Source organism: Caretta caretta, chromosome 11, assembly GCF_965140235.1.
Source record: "Caretta caretta isolate rCarCar2 chromosome 11, rCarCar1.hap1, whole genome shotgun sequence".
NCBI classification, from domain to species: domain Eukaryota; kingdom Metazoa; phylum Chordata; order Testudines; family Cheloniidae; genus Caretta; species Caretta caretta.
In genome coordinates, this window is record NC_134216.1 from 61,203,229 (window position 1) to 61,224,844 (window position 21,616).

At 39.0% G+C, this 21,616-nt stretch overlaps 1 protein-coding gene across 17 annotated transcripts in view; it reads left to right on the forward strand.

The window, feature by feature from the left end:
* Window positions 1-21,616, forward strand: part of ABI2 (abl interactor 2) — a 105,124-nt gene that overhangs the window by 43,117 nt on the left and 40,391 nt on the right. For 10 of the 17 annotated variants that reach the window (XM_048870492.2, XM_048870482.2, XM_048870483.2 and 7 more), the window contains exons 2-4: window positions 386-553; window positions 12,508-12,684; window positions 16,873-16,890. In XM_048870492.2, coding sequence (XP_048726449.1) covers window positions 386-553; window positions 12,508-12,684; window positions 16,873-16,890 — 363 coding nt within the window. The remainder of the gene's footprint in view (window positions 1-385; window positions 554-12,507; window positions 12,685-16,872; window positions 16,891-21,616) is intronic. The other 7 variants (XM_048870484.2, XM_048870485.2, XM_048870490.2 and 4 more) reach the window with 1 other exon arrangement.

The following is a 21,616-nucleotide window of genomic DNA, read 5'->3' on the forward strand; positions in this document are numbered from 1 at the left end:
ATTTCAGTGTATCAGCTGAAATTGACATTTGCTGACATATATCAATTTAAACGGAATCCTGCCAAGCCCATGTATAAGAACTAAGCATTCGTAGTAGTACTAGTTTATTTTTAATGGTTTCTTGAGACAGGATAGTATATAGCAGCTTCAAAAATTTTCCTTTCATTGCAAAAACAGGAAACTCTGACTAGAACCGTTACTTAATCTTTATTGGGTAATTAAGAATTTTAGGTGAAGAAAAATAGTAATTTTAATATAATGAATTAGACTTGATTTTGTAGAATTGTAGAAATTCCTATCCTTTAGAGGGATGCAAATGCAATTCATATGGCAAATCTTCATGTCTGTCAGTTCCTTTAATAAATGGATTTTTTTCTGCTTTTAGTCAGCAGATAAACAGCGAGCCTTAGAAGAAACCAAAGCCTACACAACCCAGTCCTTAGCAAGTGTAGCTTATCTGATCAACACTTTGGCCAACAATGTTCTCCAAATGCTGGATATCCAGGCATCCCAGCTTCGGCGCATGGAATCTTCAATCAACCATATTTCACAAGTGAGACAGTTTTTACTTATATCATCCCGTATGTGTTACTGAAATCGTACAGGAGATAATACAACAAGGGTTTGGTTTATCTGATGTTATGCTGCATAGTGTGGATAAGAAAAGACAGTTGGCATTAAAACAGCAGGGCATCCTACTGCACCTGACTCACATGTTTGACTTAGATAAACATTAATAATACATTAATATAATAATTATCAGATTTTTTTGTCTTTATACATTTTGTTTAATTTTTTATCTTAAGAAATTTATATAGAATAGCCTATTAGATGGATCATTGGACTGTCCCAGCGTGGCTGTCTGTCAGTGGTGTCTAGTCCATATTTCAGATGAAGGCAAACAATCCCATAAGGCATCTGGCAAAATGGATAATGCTATGCCTTGAGACACATCTCTCCAGCCCCTATTTGGTAATTAATTTACAGATACCCTGAAGCATGAGATTTGATAGTCCCTGTAATTTACATTTAGCTAGTGTAAATACAGATGCTGTTTTTTCTGTTCTGTGTTGAATCTTGTTGTTTGTAACAGTAGTTTCTACCTGTTAATGAGTAAAGTAGCATTTCCTGTTGTCCATTTTAAACTTACTGTGTTTTAATTTAGTTTTCTCTTGACATTTATTATGGCACATGGTAAATTCAAATAATTATACAATTGAGCTATAAAGTAAAATGTAAAACCAGGTATTTGAAAATAATTGATTTACTTATTTACAAAATGAAGTACAGGAGTTGATGCTGAAAAGCACTCAGAGTAGAGTATTTTCCTGTGAAATGTGCACAGCTCTAGGTTCCTGTTAGTATCCTCTCTTTCAGGTTTCCCTTTTCCTCCTGCAAGTCTACAAGTGCTTGGCATTTTAGTGTTGTTTACAAAGGCAATTCAGGTCAACACTTAGTGTTGCGGATGATAGAAAGATCATATAACTTTCTGTGGGGGAGAGGAATCTTGAGATCTGCCTGCTTTTCCAGAAGTGTTGCCAAAGTAAGATCTTGCTTGGTCAAGACATCAGTTATATATTTATTTACATATAATTCAAATGACATGAAATAAAGTGTTTCTTCTGGTTTCGAAACATGTGAAAGTAAAGTTGGACTCATATGTGACATAGACCTTGTGGTTAAGCAGGACTTGAGAAAGCCACTAGATTGTGAAGCTTTCCCAGGTTGAGTATCATCAACTTCTAGAGGCTCTCAACTTTTATTTTAAAAAATCCTGTGTTTAGCCCTTGTGCTTATGAAGATTATCTCACAAACATGCATCACTTTCCCCCTCTGTCCAACAAAGTCTTAAATCTGCAAGTAGCTTGTCACTGCTTGTAGCTTTGTTGGCAGCAGAATAAAACCTGCTGCTATTCAGAACCAGTGGGCTATAGTGAAACTGACAAAAATGCTTCTTCTGCCTTCCAGCCACTAGAATGGGTTGAGTCCATGCTACAGGTTTATCAGAGACCTACTGGCTTTTGACTAATAGAAAAGGATGTGAAACCATTTGAGCAGGATATTGGGACAACACCCTGGCAGGATTTCCAGCATCCTTGCTTTCCCAGTAGCTGGGGGAGGAGTGGTTGGCTTCTCACCTAAGCATTTCTGCTGGACAATGGTGGGCACTATATTTTGTATCAATTATTGACCAATAGTCATAGTTCTCAGGCTGTTAGGACTTTGATAAATTTCCTGTCTTGGATGTGATGGGATTGCGTGAAGGAGAGATTGATTCAAGTTAAAATAGGTTAGTGTGGTATTCAGAGAGATTATTTGACAGGAGGAAGAGTGGGAGAAGAAAGGAAACAAAGTAGAGATAGGGAGATCGATAGGAGAGAAGAGGGGATGGATGGCGAGAAGTTAAAATGGAAGCGGACACTGAAGACAGAACAAGAAAAAATGAGCCATTGTCTATTATAGGAAAGAAAAGAGAGGAGTGAAACCAGGGAGGGAAAGAAAGTAACAAAGGTGAGACATAGTAGGTTCCACTTTCTTAAATGTACTAAACAGAAAGTAGTTAGATAAGTTGTCATTAAATAGTATGCAGAGAACAGTGCTTTAAATTGCAAGGGGTATGGCAGCCAGGTATTTTTCACCCCAGGTAGCAGGTTTAGTCTTCGGTCTAGTAGGTGACAAATCTTGCAAGTCCTGTGGTTAAGAGTGAAGCTAAAAGCTGGAAAGTCTGGGTTCCATTTCTTCTATCACAGGCTTCCTGTGATCTTGGCCCAGTCACTTAATTTGTGATAGTTTCCAAATTTGTAAAAATAAATATATTCGTTAATATTTGTGAAGAGCTTTAAGATCCTTATACAGCAGGCATTATAGAAGTGGAAAGTATTATTTTGTCCAGGCAGATCAGTTTTGTATGCTGCATATGTGAAAAGCTTGTTATATTTTTGTTCTGTCATTTATGTAAAGCAGCTTTTTTTAGGAATGCCATCACATTTCCAATTGTCTTTTCTTTCTAAGAATACATGACATTTATACTAATTGAAATGTGAGTTTATTTTGTCGCCACTAGTATAAATGCAAAATGCTTCATTGTTACAAAGAAGTGCAAAATTACCAGTGCCAAAAGGCTAACGGAAATATATTTGCCAACATTTTCAGTGCTGCATTTGTATAACAACACGTAGCTAAAAATATTTTTTTCTGCATTTTTGGTGTCTTTGAATATGTGCTCCTTTTGTTGAGACTGTAGCATTTCATGTGAAGGACATTTTCAGTGCTTTCATGAGAAACAGTTATACCATAGGAGTTTAACTGGGGTTGTTGGCAGCTGTGGTGTGCTGCTGTCAGTCTGAAAGAATATCAGTAGTTCCATCTCTTGAAATGAAAAGAACAGCCTCCCTGCCTCCAACTATTAACGACACAATCATTTTTCATTTGTCTGTCTTGTGTAATCATTTACAATGCAGGAGTGTTTTAAATTCATTTATACAAAGTTCTCTGGAAAGGCACACTTAATACACCTCTACCCTGATACAACGCGACCCGATATAACACGAATTCGGATATAACATGGTAAAGCAGCGCTTCGCGGGAGCGGGGCTGCGCTCTCTGGTGGATCAAAGCAAGTTCAGTATAATGCGGTTTCACTTATAATGCGGTAAGATTTTTTGGCTCCCCAGGACAGCGTTCTATCAGGGTAGAGGTGTATATGCAATGTTAGAATTTCAGCGTTCGAAGATCAATTAATCCCATTGTATGAAAGGTACAGTATTGTCTTTCAAATATAGTTCAACTTCCATATATGCAGAAGACTTCTACAGTGTTTATTGCTTTTCATGTCCAGTGTAAAGATGCCAGTCGTACTGTTTCTAGTGCTAGGTGGAATACGTCATGTGTACAAGAAAGTCAAAGGATTTTAATTGAGGCTGATCTACTTCATCTGCTCTGCTTCAGAATGGGCACAGGTCTACCTCTTCCTTCAATTCATACATGGCTATACTTCAGAGTAGTATGTTGATCACTTCAGACTGATCCTTAAGCCCGGAAAACAGTCTGTAGTACAAAATCTGAGATAAGGATGAGCTAATCTGTCTTTAATCCTAAACAAGGAAGAACTGAATCTCGGATGTCCTGTCATCCAGAATCTATTAGACAAGTGCTCTCCAAATAAATATTTTGAAGAATAAGGCCACCTGGCATTTTTAGTAGGAACACTTTTCAAAATTGCTTGTTTGTTAAAGTGCAGTTCTCTTCTGAAAAGACACTTAATTTTAAAAAGCTGGTATTCTGGAGATACATGCTCATTGTGTTCAACTGATTTAAATGCCAAATTTGATCAATTAACTTACTTTTTTCTAAATGCCAACCTTGCAGACTTAATCTGAGCACTGAGATTAAAGCCGATGAAGTAATTTGGGTATTTCAGGTTATAGGTCCAGTAGTGGGGTGGTTACCTGCTCCGGCCCTGACAGGGCTGAGGCTGTGGGGAAAAGCCCAGGCTGATTAAGGGAGCAGCCGCAGCTGTGGCCAGCTCAATCAGGCCTAGCTGGCCCCTATAAGAGGCTGTGAGCCTGGAGCCCAGTCAGTTTCCCTCTGCCTATAGAGGAAGAAGAACCTGGCTGCAAGGTGCTGAGCAGGAAATCTAGATTGGAGCAGGGCTGGGGAAGGGCCAGAGGAGTTGGGAGCTCTGGCCTGGAAAGCCTCAGGCTGCTGCAGGTCTGACTACTGGCCAAATAGGTGCAGGGTTGCAGAGGGGCAGCCTATGGGTAGGCGGAGGCAGCGGGTCCAAAACCCCCTTGCCTATGATGAGTGGCATATACATACCCCTGATACAAGGGGCTAAGTGGGGACTGGCAGTAGCCCAGGCTGAGGCTAGGTGGGGTTAGAGGGTGGGGGTTCCCCTGGGTGGGGAGACCCAGAATCTGAGTGTGTGGGAGTACTGCCAGGGGGACAACACCCCAGAAAAAGGGGCACTGGGTCCTGGGAGGGACTCGGGCTGGTGGTAAGGCGGATCACCGGCCCAGAGGGCGCTCCGGTGGCTGGACAAGCTAATTCCTGACGACTACCAGCAGAAAGGCGCCGCCGGGTGAGTCCGAACCCTTTACGGTCCCTAATCAGGAAAGTATCCCTTTCTCATAATTAGGTCACGCTTTTTACTTTGTATAGTGTTTACTAGTAGGCAGAAAGCTTAAACCCTAAATACACGTGTTATATAAACATCAATTTATAATGATAAATATATCTAAATACTACATTTATTTTAGTTGTTCAAGTTCACAAACAGAATACTGATGGCTTCTGAATTCTTGAAACTAATATTGGAACCTGAAAACTTGCCAAAGTGGTTTAAGGGGTGATTTTGTAAAGTTTTGTAATAAATAATTCTTTGAATACAAGGCTAGTTTTTAAATTTCCATCTGTCAACTGTAATGTCATAAATCAAGATACTCCTGTTGTGTTGTCATAAAGAGCTCAAGAAGTAGCAGTAGTTGGGAAGGGCACAGCACTAACAGAGGACCTCACACAAGGTAAATGTTCCTTTCATTGTTTTCTACTGGGAGAGCCGCAGATTAACCCAGGTGGCTGGGATAGAGTGAAAATACTGCTTCATCCTTGATCTCTGCCCTTGTCCTTCTCTTTTATATCCCTCTGCCTCCAACACCACACAAAGTGGGTGGCTTGTGATGTGTACAGAGCTGCAGGGCCCCCACAGCAGCCCACAGTCTTCAGCTTCTATCCACTGCTCCCATGGCACCTAGCTAAGCTTCAAGAGCATGTGTGAGGCAGCCCAATGTAGCCACCATTGGAACCCCCACCCCATGTGGCATTCTGTCAGGAAAAGTTTGGAACCACTGTCAGTTAGTTGTCTCTTATCACAAGCCATGGGAACAAACAGCCAGCTCCAAAAGTGCCAGCACAGTTGTATAACTTTCCAGAACTGGAACCATGTATTACCAGTGTATAGAATGGGATGCATTTCAGCATCTTAACAGTGCCATCACAACTGCTGTTACTGATACTAGTTGAAATATAAATCTTGAGTCTAGGCAACTGTCTTCTAAAAAAATCATTTTGTCAAGTTTGTGAACTTGCCAAACTTAAACAGGGGTTCCTATGTTAAAGCAACAAGCCAGTTTTAAAGGGACAACAGTTTGGAGTTCGAACTGGTGTGGACCAGGGGAATCCGACTGTTTAATTAAAACAAAGCAGCGTGAAGGTCTGCGGTGGGTGTTGACGCAACGTGATTTCTGCCCAGTGCTCTGAATGTTTAACTCCTGGTGAATAGGTATTTTTAAAATATTTAAGATCCATTCCTTTCCAAAAACATTTGTCAGTATTGTTGTCTCCAATCAAGTTTTTAAAAGTGAATTTTAGAAGTCTTCTAGACGCATACTCTGAGTTGCAAGTCCAAGTTAGAATTGGTTGGAATCTTAGTTTTTTCAGAAATCCCAGTTTGGAAGCATTCAGGACTCCTTTTGCAATTTCACTTCTGAAATTTGTCAACAAATAGTAAATCTTTTAGAAGGCCAATTTAATATTTTGAAAGACTCCTCTTATAGGATTTGAAGATATTTCTGATGTAAGAGGTGGCTCTATATGTTGGTGACTGCTCAAAAATTATCTAGTGCACTCATTATTCGTGTAACCCCTTTCCAGAACTGACTGGTACAATAGTTTGCCAAATTACATATTGAATATTGGCCTCAGATGTGTTCTTTAGCAAATGATGATTTCTGAAGGTACTCTAATTTTCTTGGAGTCACCTTGAATTGCTTATCAAAAGATTAATAGTAACTGTTCCTAAATTCTGCCCAGATATTTAATATCTGACAATTGAAAGCAGTGGCCCAAAGTTAATAGAACTTTGGAGAAGTTCACAGAACAGTGTTGACAGTAGCCTGAAATTGCTGATTAGGAACAAATTCTAAGTTGTCGTAGGAAAAGTTATGATTTGCTGAATATGATTATCCTATTTGTATGCATGTATTTTTGTATCTGAAGTTACGATTATTGACTACGTATCTGTATTTCAAATGTAGTTTCAAATGATGCCCATTAGGCAAGATGCTTTCAGTCTAGATATGGGTGGGGAAGGACCTATCCAGGGCAATGAGTCATCAAGGAAAACAATAGGTCTAGGAGAAGCTTATCCATCACCTGGTGAGCTTTCCTGAGAATGCTCCAGACAGCCTGTAAGTAATGGCTGCTATGACTCCACAAGATCATGTGACCAGGCCACATGACTCTGGATTCTATTTTGGGATATCATTGTTTTTCCAGCAACTGAGTTTTGGAACAAAGGGTTCCCGCTATATGCTAAAGCTGTAGAAAGAAGGGAGTGACATCCTCAGGTGTTTCCAGGAGTTCTCTTGTGTGGGGAGTGAAGAACAACTGATGAACAAAGGCTGAACTCAGGGAAGTGCTGGACCCAGGCTAAAGGGATTTCTAGCCTGTGTATAGAAACCTGAGAAACCCAAGCTGCAAAGGAAATGCAGCTCATGCCTTGGGGAATCTACCAGACTGCTGGTATCATCAGGCAGGGTGAGAAACTGCTAATTCATAGTTAATCTAACTTGTGTGTTAAACTTCGTGTGCATTTTTGTTTATTTGCTAGGTAATATGCTTTGATGTGTTTGCTATCCTTATAATCACTTAAAATCTATCTTTTGTAGTTAATACACTTGTTTTTGTTTTAATCTAAACCAGTGAGTTGGAGTGAAGTGCATGGAAAATTGTAGCTCAAGGGGCAAAGGCTGTTGCATATTCCGCTCCACATGGGGGGGGGAGAAGAGAGAGGAAGGAAGGAAAGAAGGAACTCTATCAGTTTATACTGTACAGTTCCTTGTGCAGTTCATGACAGTATAATTTTGGTTTATGCTCCAGAGGTGGTGCATGCCTGGGAAGCTGGGAGTTACCTTGCCTGTAGCCTTTCCATTGTTGGTTCATGCAGTGGCTGGTCAGAGAGCCTGCATGTAACTGCAGCTCGGTGTGTCCCTACCTGTGTGAATGCTGGTGGAAGTGTAAGACTGGGAGCGGGTCTGCAGCTTGTCACAGCAGCACAGTGTGAGAGGGAGCCCAGGCTGGTGAGTCAGAGGGCTCAGTGGTACCTCAGTTCCAGGTGGCACCCCAGAGGGAACCTGTTACACCCATGCATTTTAAAATGAAGATGATAGAATCTTTTTTACTCCAGTGGTTTTCTGAGGAAAATCTTTTCATGATAAGATCAGCTTGATGGAACTTATAAACTATTGAATAAACATACCGTCAGTGCTCTCTTCCTTGTTACTTCAGGGAGTATGACAGTGGTAATGGTAGTCACCTGTGTATTGAGGATCATAGCATGTCTGTTTCCTTAGTTGCAGATTATTCTGAGTTGTCAGTTTCTCATATAATCAACTGCCTCAGTGTTCTTGCAAGGTAGTTGTTTTATGAGACTGTTAAGATATTACATCTGCAACAGTCTTCCAACCAAGCAAATGAGTTTCTTGAAAAGCCTCTCTGCAAAATCTTTTTAGGTAGAATTCTTTGTATATTTACCATAAGTGAGTGCCACGGTCAGATGCTCAGTTGTTCTGTACTTACATTTAAGAGATAAAGATACAGGCTTGGGTTGCCATGCAAGCCCTTTCCCACTGGATCTTTTTCTGTTTTAATAAGTTTTTAAGCATTTCATTATTTGATAACTATAGCAGTGCCTCAGCTAATACAGTATTCCTCAAGGAAGACCGATGTAGTTATACTTTTAATGAGATACTATTTATTTTATGGAAACAAGTTTCTGCAGTACAAAAGTTAATAGTCTCTGGCCAAGATTATGATTGAGCAGGGTAAGAACAAGTAATTTAAAATCTTTTTCCCATCAGAAAAAAGGGTAGTGCTTTCATTTTAATCACCTTTAATACAGAGAAGTCTAGTGCAAAGTTCTGCAATGTTTATTTTCAAATTTATACTTGATCAGTCATCTTATTGGTAATCAATGAACAACAAACTTTCCATTCAATTTTAGGTAATAGTGAGGACCGTGCACGGTCCTGATACTCTGGGCAGGGTCTTCAGTTTTTTCTGACGTGGGGGTGGGGGGGAGGAGAAGAGTGACTTTAGCAACTCTCTGTATTGGAATATTTACATAGATAATTTTTGAACAAAGGCATTAAAGCCCCTATTCTATACCTGGCAAAATGTAGTTACATGTCATAGAAAATGTTATGTATCATGGGATAACAGTGTCCAAATGGTATGATAATGTACAAGACAGCATATCAAACAAGGCCTTATTGTTAGGGTTATCATCGTGCCTAGACTCCCTAGTTATGGACCAGGATTCCTTTCTGCTAGGTTGCTGTGCAGACAGAAGAAAATACTGAGGACTGAAACACAGTTCACTGTTTGATCAGTATTTGTGTATCAGTTAAGCTTCATAAGATGCTCTGGTATTTTTTCTTTACTCCTAAAATGGAGGAAGAAAGTATACTGTGGGGGAGGGATAGCTCAGTGGTTTGAGCATTGGCCTGCTAAACCCAGGGTTGTGAGTTCAATCCTTGAGGGGGCCATTTCGGGATCTGGGGCAAAAATTGGGGATTGATCCTGCTTTGAGCAGGAGGTTGGACTAGATGACTTTCTGAGATCCATTCCAACCCTGATATTCTATGATTCTATGTGCAATTTAACTTTGTGTAAGAATTAACTCCTTTTTAAATTTGTAGTTGGTATAGAAGGGATACACTTGGTGGGTCAAATGGATTGGAAAAGGATTTGAAGGAAAGCATCTCTTCAAGGAGCTGAGTTGGGGAGTTCTGGGCCTCCTACATCTGGAACAGCAGGGAGCCGACCCCACTCCTTGCACTGTACAGTTTGTTGCTGGGAACTCTCAGGTATTTTAAGTGAATAAAGTTGAAGCCTAATTAAACCACATTCATTGCTTCCTCTCTTTCTTCTGGCATGAACAGACAAATGATTTGCTGTTTGTAGGTTTCAGTTTTCCTCCCATGAGCACTGGAGTAGAATTATAGCTCTGAAGAAAGTCTTGCTAAAATTGATTGAAAACTTGTGTATCTGCTCTGAAAAGTCATTGTATTAATGGCATTTTTGGTTCCATCCTTGCTGTTGCCAGTGATGATTTCTTTATCACATATGTTCAGTTTACCAGTAAAAAGATATTTCTAATTGCCATGTCTTCAAACCCATCTTAGATTCTGAGTCAAACTGAGTTCTTCCATCTCTCCATGTCATTAGTAATAAAGGTGGTTACATATTGGCAGTCCACTGTCTTTAGCTAATGCCTCTGTTGGGACACTGGGGCAACCCTATTTTCTTTCTTATAAACACAGCAGATTTCCTAGTGTGACTCACTAACTCCTTTTTGGCCTGTATGGGGGAGACTTTCAAAGGCACAGATGGGAAAGAGTTAAGCATCCATCTCCTACTGAAAGTCAATGAGAACTGGGAACCCTATTTTCTTGAAAGAGTTTGCATAAGTGCAATTGACTGGAAAGTAATAAAAATGGTTCTGATGCACAAGATGCAATAGAATCCCGTTTGCTCTTAGTTTTGTTAACTGCAGTGTAAACAGGAGTGTAAAACACTAATAAGTTATTCTTGTTGGTATGAAAATGAGTACATGCAAAGAACAGATCTCTTGCTGCACATGTTCTCTGGCTAAATAGGACTTTGTATAAAGAGGACTTCTCTCCCTCTTGACTGCGTAAAGTCAGTCTGTTACCATTCACAAACACTAAATTTGTGTTTAAAATGGTAACAAAAAGGAGACACTAGAAATCACAATGAGAGTGACTTTTGGTGGGATTATATAAGTCCACATAGCTGTAACTTTGTTCACAGTATAAATTTCCTCATGTGAAATTACCAAATTTGAGGTCAGTAATGGGTTTGACCAAAATGTTGGTTTCAAGTGCTTTGTTGTCTTGTTGTGACTCTGAAACGGTGGTCCATAGAGCTGTTTCTTTCACAATAAGAAAGCAAGTCTGCCTTCAAGTTGCATTGCTTTTTCCTAGTCATGTCCCAAGCCAATACCCTTAGGATTTCCAGAGGATTTTTTGACCAGTTAAATGAAAATCCATCAGATACCTCTGTTTACCCTGCGCAACTGCTCTGTTTTGTGCAAGTTCTTCTGGTATAAATTAAAATGTGACCAATTTTACCAAAACTGGATCAACAGCAAGCAAAGGAAAATCCTACCGAGTGACCTAGACAGATTAGCAATTAAAGCTGCAGGAAATGAGGGGAGGTTTGGTAAACATAACTCTGTGTCAGGGGAGAAGAAATAGAGAGAAAAAAAGCACAAAGCAACATAAGCAATTGTGTTAAAGCAAGTATACTTCAGTCTTTTCTTGTACTAATATTATTTCTGTGTAATCAAGCACTGCAATGGAAGTAGGGAAGAAGCATTCAGGATTGTAGGATGGTCTAAAATGAATCTTAAACCACTCATAGTATATGAAAGTTTGAGAACCACTGTGCAGTCTGAGGTCACTGACTGATGCCTGCAAGGGACCAAGTTCATTTACTTCACAGGAGTTCAAGTAGAGAGAGTTTGGCTCACAGTATCATCTGTAATACTTAGGTACAAAGGGTTAAGTTAAAGATGTGGCATCTGGCTTATACTTTGTAGTTCCTTGCTTTTTTTTGCTTAATGACACAGCCTTAATCAGTTTTGATGTTAATATCTCTGGAACTTTCACGAGACATCTGTTTGGCAGCGATACTTTTTAATTTGCTGCATATTCATTGTTCTACCATAATAGTCATTGCTGTGCATGTAGGGTGGGATTTTCAAAAGTGCTTAGCTTTGGCCCTAATGCTGCTCCCGTTGAAGTCAGTGGATGTTTTACCATTGGCTACAGTGGGAATAGCTAGATAAGTGCTAAGCACTTTAAAAAAAAATCTGATGTTTTATGCAGAGTAAACTGTGTGTAATGAATGAGAAACCTGTTCTGATTTTTCTGATATTATCCTTATTGATTATTATCAATATTATCCTTTTTGATACCACTGCTACTATGAATGAATAAATTACCATAATGAGAAACTACTCCACAGTCTGACAAAACAAATTAATTATGTCAGAGGTTTGTATTACAGGGCACACACAAACTGGGGGAAACAGATTGGGAAAAGACCTTTGGGGCCTCATCAGAATGAAAGACATTTTGGAGGGTGACTATTGAAGTATAGATACTCATTTAGCATTTAAAATTGCTGTCAAAGTACAGAAATTGTTAAATTAATGAAACCGAATTAATAATAGTTACTAATAGAGCGGAAACTTTAGGAGGGATTTTGCTTAATTGTAAAGAATTCAAGTGAAATCAGAAGGTGGTAACTTCTAACAGAGATTGAACAAAAGGAGTGTAAGCAGTGCTTACTCAGCAAATGTTCGTACTGATATATCTGTATATAACTGCAATCTATAAAAGCATGGAGCCAAATCAAGTTTTTAATACCAAATGTACACTTAATATTCAACGCTACTGGTAAACTCATTGTGTTTTTCAGACAGTGGACATTCATAAAGAGAAAGTTGCTAGAAGAGAAATTGGCATTTTGACTACGAACAAAAACACCTCAAGAACCCACAAAATCATTGCACCAGCCAACCTGGAGCGACCAGTTCGCTACATTAGAAAACCTATTGATTACACAATTCTAGATGATATTGGACATGGAGTGAAGGTAGGTGATGTTATAAAACACTCTTAAATTATTGTATGTTTTCAAAACGTAAGGACCTGGAATAGTGACTTATTCCTGTCTTCCACATTGCAGCATGGGTTTTCTCAATTGTCTAATCCAGATGGATTTAAGAGGAATCCCCAGGTCCTGTTTAACTTTGCAGACCATTTTACCCGTGATTCTGGGTATGTGTATGACCATGGAACTCCTCTGGGGCACGGCTAAACCTGCTTACTTGGATAGAGACTAATGCCTTGTTTAAATCTGTTGTCATGAGGTACCTGAGTAATGAAAGGCTATTAACCCTCTGTCCGGTTATTGCCACAAAATGCATATGTTGACTCAGATGTAATACCAGTAGTGCTACCATGTGGCTCATTAGCAGGATGTATTTGTGTAAAAGGCAGCATTGAATGTGCTTTAGTTTTAGTGGTTGTTGAAGAGAATTGCAACGTGGCTGATGTCCAATAATGGGTTTTCTGAACCTAAAGACTGCCACCAAAATCTGGGCCAGCCAGTTATGCCTTTTCAGGAATTTTTTTAAACACAGATTTGGGATGAATAGTACAATTTTTAGGGCCTGAGTTTGCATGTAGTTACTAGAATTGCACAAGCTAATTAGGCACTAACTGCAAATTTGACTAGACCCATAACTGCTTGCTTTTTTGCAGATACCTGGTTGGTATACACAGTAATGCCATATGCAAATTAGACATACATATTTAAAAATCACATCTAATGTAAATAAAATCTTAGCAGATGTGACCTTATTTTTATGCTATTAAGAAACCATTTGAATATAAAAGGATTGTCAACATTACTTTCTGAAAGAAGAAATGTAAATAACATGAAGCAGTATCATTTACAAAACACATACATTAACAAATCCACAAAACTTTCAAAGTAGTGGTGCAATAACATGCTTTAAATCAATTGATTGCAAAATTTCTTGTGCTTGACATGAATTTCATTATTTCACACTGTCTGAATTACATTTTATAAAGTTACATGATTAATGCAAGTAGACAAATCATCTTTGAATTTAAAATTGAAATTCAAAGCATTCTTTTTTAAAGATCTTTTCAATAAAGCAATATTTTATTCAAGAGCTTTTGAACATTGTTTTTATAACAAATACATATCTTATTTTTCATTGGAAATGTTTGCTACTCAATTTGTGTACATAATCTGGTAAAAAAAGAAGTGATGTTTTTCAGCACATTTTTGCAGAAATATTTCATATCTGGAAAGCTCTTTAAGAAATCAGCTGCCTCGTATTAAAATCTGCTGTCTGTTTCTATAAAAGAATTAGTGCATATTAGCAGAATTCCTTATGGTGAATCAATGAATATATTAACATGTAGCGCATAAAAGTGAATTATCATAGCTATCGTTTATGATAACTTTGAGTTAGTGATATTCTTTCAGGACAGATTAACGAAAAATTATTTCTCTGCTACAGCACAATTTAATTTAGACTCAGTTGTACACCCATTGTAATCAGAAATCCTGTTAACTTCAGTGCAACAAGATCAAGCCCAAAGTGATATGATAAACTATGTTCTTGCAAAAGACTCTGACATCAAACCTGCTCAAATGAATGGATCAGTGTATCACATGTTAAGACCCTGTGACCAGGTCCTGTGACAGTTGTTTAAAAGCAAAGTTTGCTCCAAAGAACCTCTAAATTGTGCTGCATTTTTATTTAGGAAATGAAAGTCTGTAAACATTGTATAGTTTGTCAAATGATCATCAGTGTGCACTGCTACTTGAAATAATAATTTTTCTTTTGTCTGTAAGGTCCACAGATCTGTTAGATAATGGACTCTCATCCTTTATGCAACTCTATAGACAGAACTAGTCACCTCACACGGAAGAGTTCACTTTTTTTTTTGATTTGTTTGTTCTGCCTCCAGAACAGTCTGATCAAGTGCTTTACAGTTTCAAGTTCAAAATGTCTAGTGGCTGCACAATCCAGCATACAGACAGAATGAAGATATCTTTATACTGGGATTTTAAGTGATTTCTCATAGATACATCTTTAGTTCATCTTCCTAAGATTTATTGAGCACTGCCATGGGACCTAAAGGTGATCCTTAACATGGTGACTCTTAATCTTATTGAGCCCAACAGGAAGGTATCCATATATTTCTGCTCCATCAAAGTGGCCATCCTGGTAGCCATTACCCCCCCAGAAGGTGGTAGAGCTTAGGGCCTTATCTATTGAGGGATAATACATGTTCCACAATGATACGGACATAGCCTTTATCCCGAAAATTAACTCAGTTTTTGACAAACAGTGGCGAGTATGATTTTTTTTGGGCTCTGTGGAAAAATTATCTCCCAGGAAACAAGTTGTGGCATATATTGGATGTTGGTAGAGCCTTTGAGATCTACCTCTGTCACACATAGTGCTCCATTGATTCTCTACCATCTGATATCTAAAGAAAAGAGAGAGTATCCAAAGCTACTGTTTCAGAATGGTTGAGATGGTGCATCCATGAAGTCTAAAAGTCAGTGTCTCTTTCCAGCAACTGAGGTCAAAATCCACTCACTGAGAGTGGCAGCAGCCGACCCGGCTAAGTAACTCTACATGTGCTGTGAGATCTGCAGGATAGCCACTGGGTTATCCATTCATCCCTTTTCAAAAATTTATAAGCTGGACATTCAGGCATCAGTGGATGGTACCTTCAGTTAAAGAATGTTTCATGCTGTAGTAGAGAAGGAATTTAAAATCCTATATGTAGTTAGTTCTATTTGAAACCTCCCTGAAGCCACACTATGAAAATCCCATTGGTTAATGAAACAGTGGACCTTGTAGATGAAAGAGAAGAGGGAAATTTTATTCTGATTTGCTAAAAATTTTCTTCCTCAGAGTTAAAACATCCTCAGATCTGACCCTCCCTTCTTTAGAGTATTTCTCTCCCCAATAGGATAAAAAATCCTGTTCAGTTCATTTCAGTTAACTCACAGTTATGCTCTGCAGTAAGAACTCACAGTATATTACTGTAGTGCATATAATCTCATTAAGTTTCAGACCACAGGGGATATTACCCTTTGCCATGGAAACTGTCTCAACTGGTGAGCTCTTCAGAGTAGCTTGCCATGCTCTCCCGTGGCAGTGACTGACAAGTCTGGCTCTGGTTATGTAGCTTCATGAAGCTGAGAGCCTATTGGTTATTAGATCTGTGGACCTTGTAATTTAGAGGAAATTTTCAGTAAATCAGAAAAATGTATTATACCCATATAATATAGTGGGGTTTATTTGGGAACTAAACAACGGATGACCCAAAATACGGTATGTCTAGATGATTAACAGTTGGGATTCTGAGCTGCTCAGTGTTCCCAGTATTACATAGGGTATAAGAAAATGCAGCATTCTTAAAAATTACTTAGAACTAAAAAAACCAAATAGATAGTCAAACCAATGGACTGGTATTTCTGAACACATTTTGGGCTTGTGAAACTATCCGGCATTGTGGCAGCAGGACATAAATACAACTTAACTTTAAAAGTTAGTGCCTAAACTCCCAATTTTACTTGGCCTTTGGAGTGCAAAAAAATTGAGATTCGGTGTTCTCCTTGCTAGGAAATCTTTCATCACTTCCGGTCGAGTGCTAGCTGACATGACAGGGTTGGCTGACAGGGCACTTTTAGATTAAGTTAATACTCCAGAATTAATGTACTGCTGCTTCAGCAAATTGGAATGATAGTAATACATGTAAAACAACGTTTACTCGCATCCAAATTCTCACAATCAATGAGGATGCTTTTTGCCATCTAGTATAAATTCACTTCTAAAGTTTATCCACTTAGAATCCAACCCTCACTGTGGGGAAAATGTTGACCCTTCGAATGTTAGCAGTGGGATAACTTGAGTGACTGCACTGTCTCATGAGTAGTCCTCCAAACATTTGGATGTTTAGTTACCTAGTTAAATTTAAGACATATCTGAAGGCTGTTCGATTAATCAGTGTGTCTATTAAAAGTTTCATCTTGAAAATCTTTTGTTCATGGCACATTCTGCTTTAACCACTCTTTCTATGATCTATTGATACATTATTTTGTTGATGCTGAATGCTTAACTTTTTCTTTCTTATTTCCTTTCTCTTCATATCCTGAAGTTCCAACTAACCTTTCAATGCTTTTTTCCCTTACCTCTTTTATTTGCTCCATGTATGCATTAAGTGGTTGCTTAGATTTAAGGTAAGAAACCCCAGGGCTGGATTTCCATTCTTATTCTTTAGAGACTATTACACATAGGGAGAGATTTGAAATTAGCATGTCACTAATAATAATTTTTTAAAAGAATAAGCCATTCCTTCTCCCTCTGTATGTACTCTACCTTCAGTCTCAGTATAGATTGACATTTTGCAATATAAATGGATGGGTTTAATGTAGCTAATATTTGCAGTTAATTATAAAAGCTTACAGTGAAATGTTGACTCATTTTAGGATAGCTAGTTTTCACCTGACAAGGGAGAAATAGTATATTTACACTGAGTAGGAATAAATGGCATATAAATGAGTAGTTAGCCGAATTTAAACCTCCCCATGTGTAATACTCTTTTTATCCTATATACGGTGTGATTTATGATTCACTTTGTGACCAATATTTCAGTGTAAACTTACTCAGATAAAGGGACACCAAGGTTGTGTTGAAAAATCAAAAATTTTTTATATGAAGTTCTGCATTTTTTTTAAAGTTGCAGTATCACACATTAGTTACTTTCAATAAATGTCAGAGTTACTCTTTATATAAAATACTGTATGTATAGTGGCAAATATTACAGATATTTTCTCAGACTTGGGAATATCACTATGCAAAATGTTAACCCTCTCTTAAAAATATCAGATTGCTTTTAGTATGCCACTAATCTAGCAGTATTATGTTTAACTCATCAATGTACTTAAGCCACAATCCTGCAAAGTATCACATGTGAGTACTCCCAGGTGAGCCTAAGGCCAGCTCCGCACTAGAAACTTACCTTGGTATAACTGTCACTCAGGGGTGTGAAAAATCCACACCGCCGAGTGATGCAGTTATGCCAACTTAACCTCCGGTGTAGACAGCACTATGTTAACATAGCTACTGCCTCTCGCAGAGGTGGTTTAATTACACCAACAGAAGCTCTCCCTTAGGCATAGTACAGTAGCTCTATCAAAAGAAGAAATTAGATTGGTGGTTTGCATGATTTATTCTTGACAAATCTATGTAGGCTATTACTTATTACCTTATCTTCTAGATGCTCATAAATTGATTGCTTAATTTGTTGTAGTATCTTTCCAGGTATCAAAATTAGACTGACAGTACAGCATTTGTAATGCAGTAGTTATGCATATTTAATACTGAATTTCACAGAGAGCAATTCTGTAAAAATCCTATTCTTGGTATGGTAACTTTGAATGATTTGGAAAAGTAGCTGGCATATTCTTAAAGTTTTCATTACTTTCTCCAAGCACAAGTTATGCAGAAGTAATGATCTAAAAGTATCCTATGTTCACTTCATTATAGAGTAGAGCTGGCAGGTTCTCTTCCCCTTTGCAGTGATGGTAAGAGCCTCTTTTCTGCCTTTCAGAGTAAGAAATTCTTCTATATATAGAACTTGAATGATGCTAGCATATTTTTCTTTATAATGTAGGTCAAATTAGAATTTTAAAGTTACTTGTCAAAGAACATCCTTGATCTCAAGCTTGATTAGGCCAGTCAGACAATGTGTGTCAGACAATCTTTTGTTGCCAGATTTGTGGGGTTTTCTTTATTATAATAATAATAATAAAAAGGTGTGTTGTATGTTGCTCTTTGAGGTTTAAACAGTTCATTTGATCTGACTTGCACTTAAAAATTCTAGGTGCACAGACTGGCACATATGACTTGAAGCTGCAAGTGAAAAATGGCCTCCATAGTCATATAAATACAATTGAATTACAGTTGTCCCATTTTGGAGGAGATCACATATATAATACTTACCTTAGCATTTATTGTTTTTTTTTTTTTCACATTTTAAGTGCAGGCTTTGCTACACAAGAAAGTTGCACAGGTTAACTAAATGGGTTGCTAAACTGATATAGGTATAACAATGCAAACCTCTGTTTAGACATTTGTGTATGTTTGAGTGGCTTATTTTTGGTTTAATTTAAACAGAATTGTAATCTGCTTTAGCTAAAACAAGAAAAGGCTGGCTAAACTGAACTAAGTGTTCACACAGCTTCTTGCACCAGTCTAACTGAATCAATTAAAAATCACACATTGCAGCTGTAACTTTTTAGTATAGACAGTTCTCCCATCACTCCATGTTAGTTGGACGTGATACAGAGAGGTTTGCTCACCTGCCACTGACTCAACATACAAGCCTGGGCAAGTGAGTAAATCTAAGCCAGGGTTAGAACTCAGAAGTTTCTGGCTCACGGTCACAAGCTCAGTCAGCTGAGTATACATATAATAGGTAAGAACTGAGGTGGGTTGGGAAGGTAATTTTCTCTCAGCCTGAGGTTGGTTTTGCTGGTATTAGGTGACAGGTTGCTCCAACATCTTAGATATTTGAAATACCTGAAGATAATTCCTAGAGTATTGTTGAATGGGGCATTAATTTTATTCTCAGAAGGGCTGTAAGTATAAGTGGTATACATCAGGAATGGGCAAACTACGGCCTGGGGGGCCGCATCAGGCCCTTCATACATTTTAAACTGGTTCTTGAGCTCCCGCCAGGGAGTGTGGTCTGGGACTTGCCCTGCTCTGTCGCTCCAGCCGGGGAGCAGAGTTGGGGGCTTACCCTGCTCTGTGCATGCTGTGGCTCCGTGCAGCTCCCAGAAGCAGCAGCATGTCCCCCCTCCAGCTCCTACACATAGGACAGACAGGGGGCTCTGCATGCTGCCCCCTGCACCAAGTGCCACCCCCGCAGCTCCCATTGGCCGGGAACTGCTGCCAGTGGGAGCTGCAGGGGCGACACCTGTGGACAGGGAGCATGCAGAGCTGCCTGGCCACGTCGCCGCGTAGGAGCTGGAGGGGGGAGATGCCAGTGCTTCTGGAAGCTGCTTGAGTTAAGTGCCGCCAGGAGACTGCACCCCTGACTCCCTTCCATGCCCCAACCCCCTGCCCCAGCCTAGATCTACCCTCCTGCCCTCCGAACCCCTCAGTCCCAGCATGGAGTACCCTCCTGCACTCCCAACCCCTCATCCCCAGCCCCACCCCAGAGCCCACACCCTCAGCTGGAGCCTGCACCCTTGCCCCAGCCTTCACCCCAACCCCCTCCCACACCCTGAACTCCTCATTTCTGGCCCCACTCCACAGCCTGCACCCTCAGCCAAAGCCCGCACCCCAACCCTCAATTTCATGAGCATTCGTGACCCACCATTTCATTTCCATACCCAGATATGACCCTCGGGCCAAAAAGTTTGCCCACCCCTAATCTACATTATGGGAGAAGGATAGTTCGTGCTTGAATGTCCTAGAAAATCTGAAGTCTGATTGACCAATGAAGGAATTCCCATAAAAATGTGTGAAAACATCTCTTTAGGGATTTTTATTCTATATATTTTTCTATACTGCACTTACCATGTAGAATCTGAGTGCCTTCCAGGAATGCATTAAGCAGTGTGATTACGTATCTGTCACCTGTTTGTTCTCTCTTCCTCTCCCCAGAGGGTGAAGTATGTGCAGTGGGTTAAGTCTGACTTCTTCTCTGGAGAGTGCTTCCTCTTGAGACCTGATCCTGAAGAGTATTTTGTATTTAAAGAAATGTTCTCTATTGACATGTTCACTGCTATTTGCAGCTAAAGGGTCACAGTGTTTAAAGTAGATCCTGTTGTTAATTCTTCAGATCTATAGACAGTAGTTGCCAACATGCCATGTGAATATACAATACACCTGTGCAAATCTAGGAGCTCGTAGCATGTCTGGTGATTAGATGTTAGTACGACTATAAAATACATATCTATGTGTCTATAAAATATTTGTTCATGGGACTACTTTTTTTACCCATGAAATCATTCCTGAAGGTTGAATAGTTCAGTCAGAGCAATTGTGCAGTTCATTCAAGGCTGCTGTCATGTAAAAAAAAAAAAAAAAAAAAAATAAAATTTTTTTTACTCGAATTGTTGTAGTTTCATATCAGCTATAAGTCAATTGCTTCATAATAGATTTACACTGCCATACAGTGGGAGACTGAAGGACTCAATCTATTTTACTTATCAAAGAGAAGATTGAGATGACTTGATGATGGTCTCTAAGACTACAGGGAGAAGATTTCTGATAGCACAGAGCTCTTTTAATCTAACAAAGACCTAACCAGATCTAGTGGCAGGAAGCTGAGGTAAAGCAACTGGAAATAAGGAATAACTGAAAAAACAGATTAAGAGTGAGGGTAATTAGCCATTAGAACAATTTACCAATGGATGTGATGGATTCTTTCACTTGAAAAGTCTTAAAATTGGATGATTTGTAAAAGATCCGGAGTTGTTGAGCTTATCTAGGCTCTTTCCTGCTGAAAAAGCTGATGGCGTAAGAGGGTGGCATGGTTAAAAATTGAAAAAAGCTGATTTTGGGGAGGATTGGGAGTTCAAAAATAATGGCTGGTAGGTTTGGCGATTGTTTCCAGGGTGACCTGCAAAGGAAAAAATGAGTGTTCACCTATTTTCTCTTTTTTGTGATTCATAAAGAAGGTGGCCTAAACTTATTAAAGGAGGAGTTTTCTGTCCATCCTTTTTTATTTTGCATTAGAAAAACAGGGGAAAAGCCTTTGAAAACATACCTTTTGAGCTGCCTTTATACCTATAAAGAAACAAATATGTGCAAGTAATTTTATTTCCTTTGCAGTTCACTTTTAAGTATTTGCGAAGCAGTTTTGTGTTCTTCAGCCACCTTGTCTTCCACCAGTTTGGGTGCCTCTATTGATAAGTGTTGCATAATCTCCAAACTTGTTCTGACTGTGAA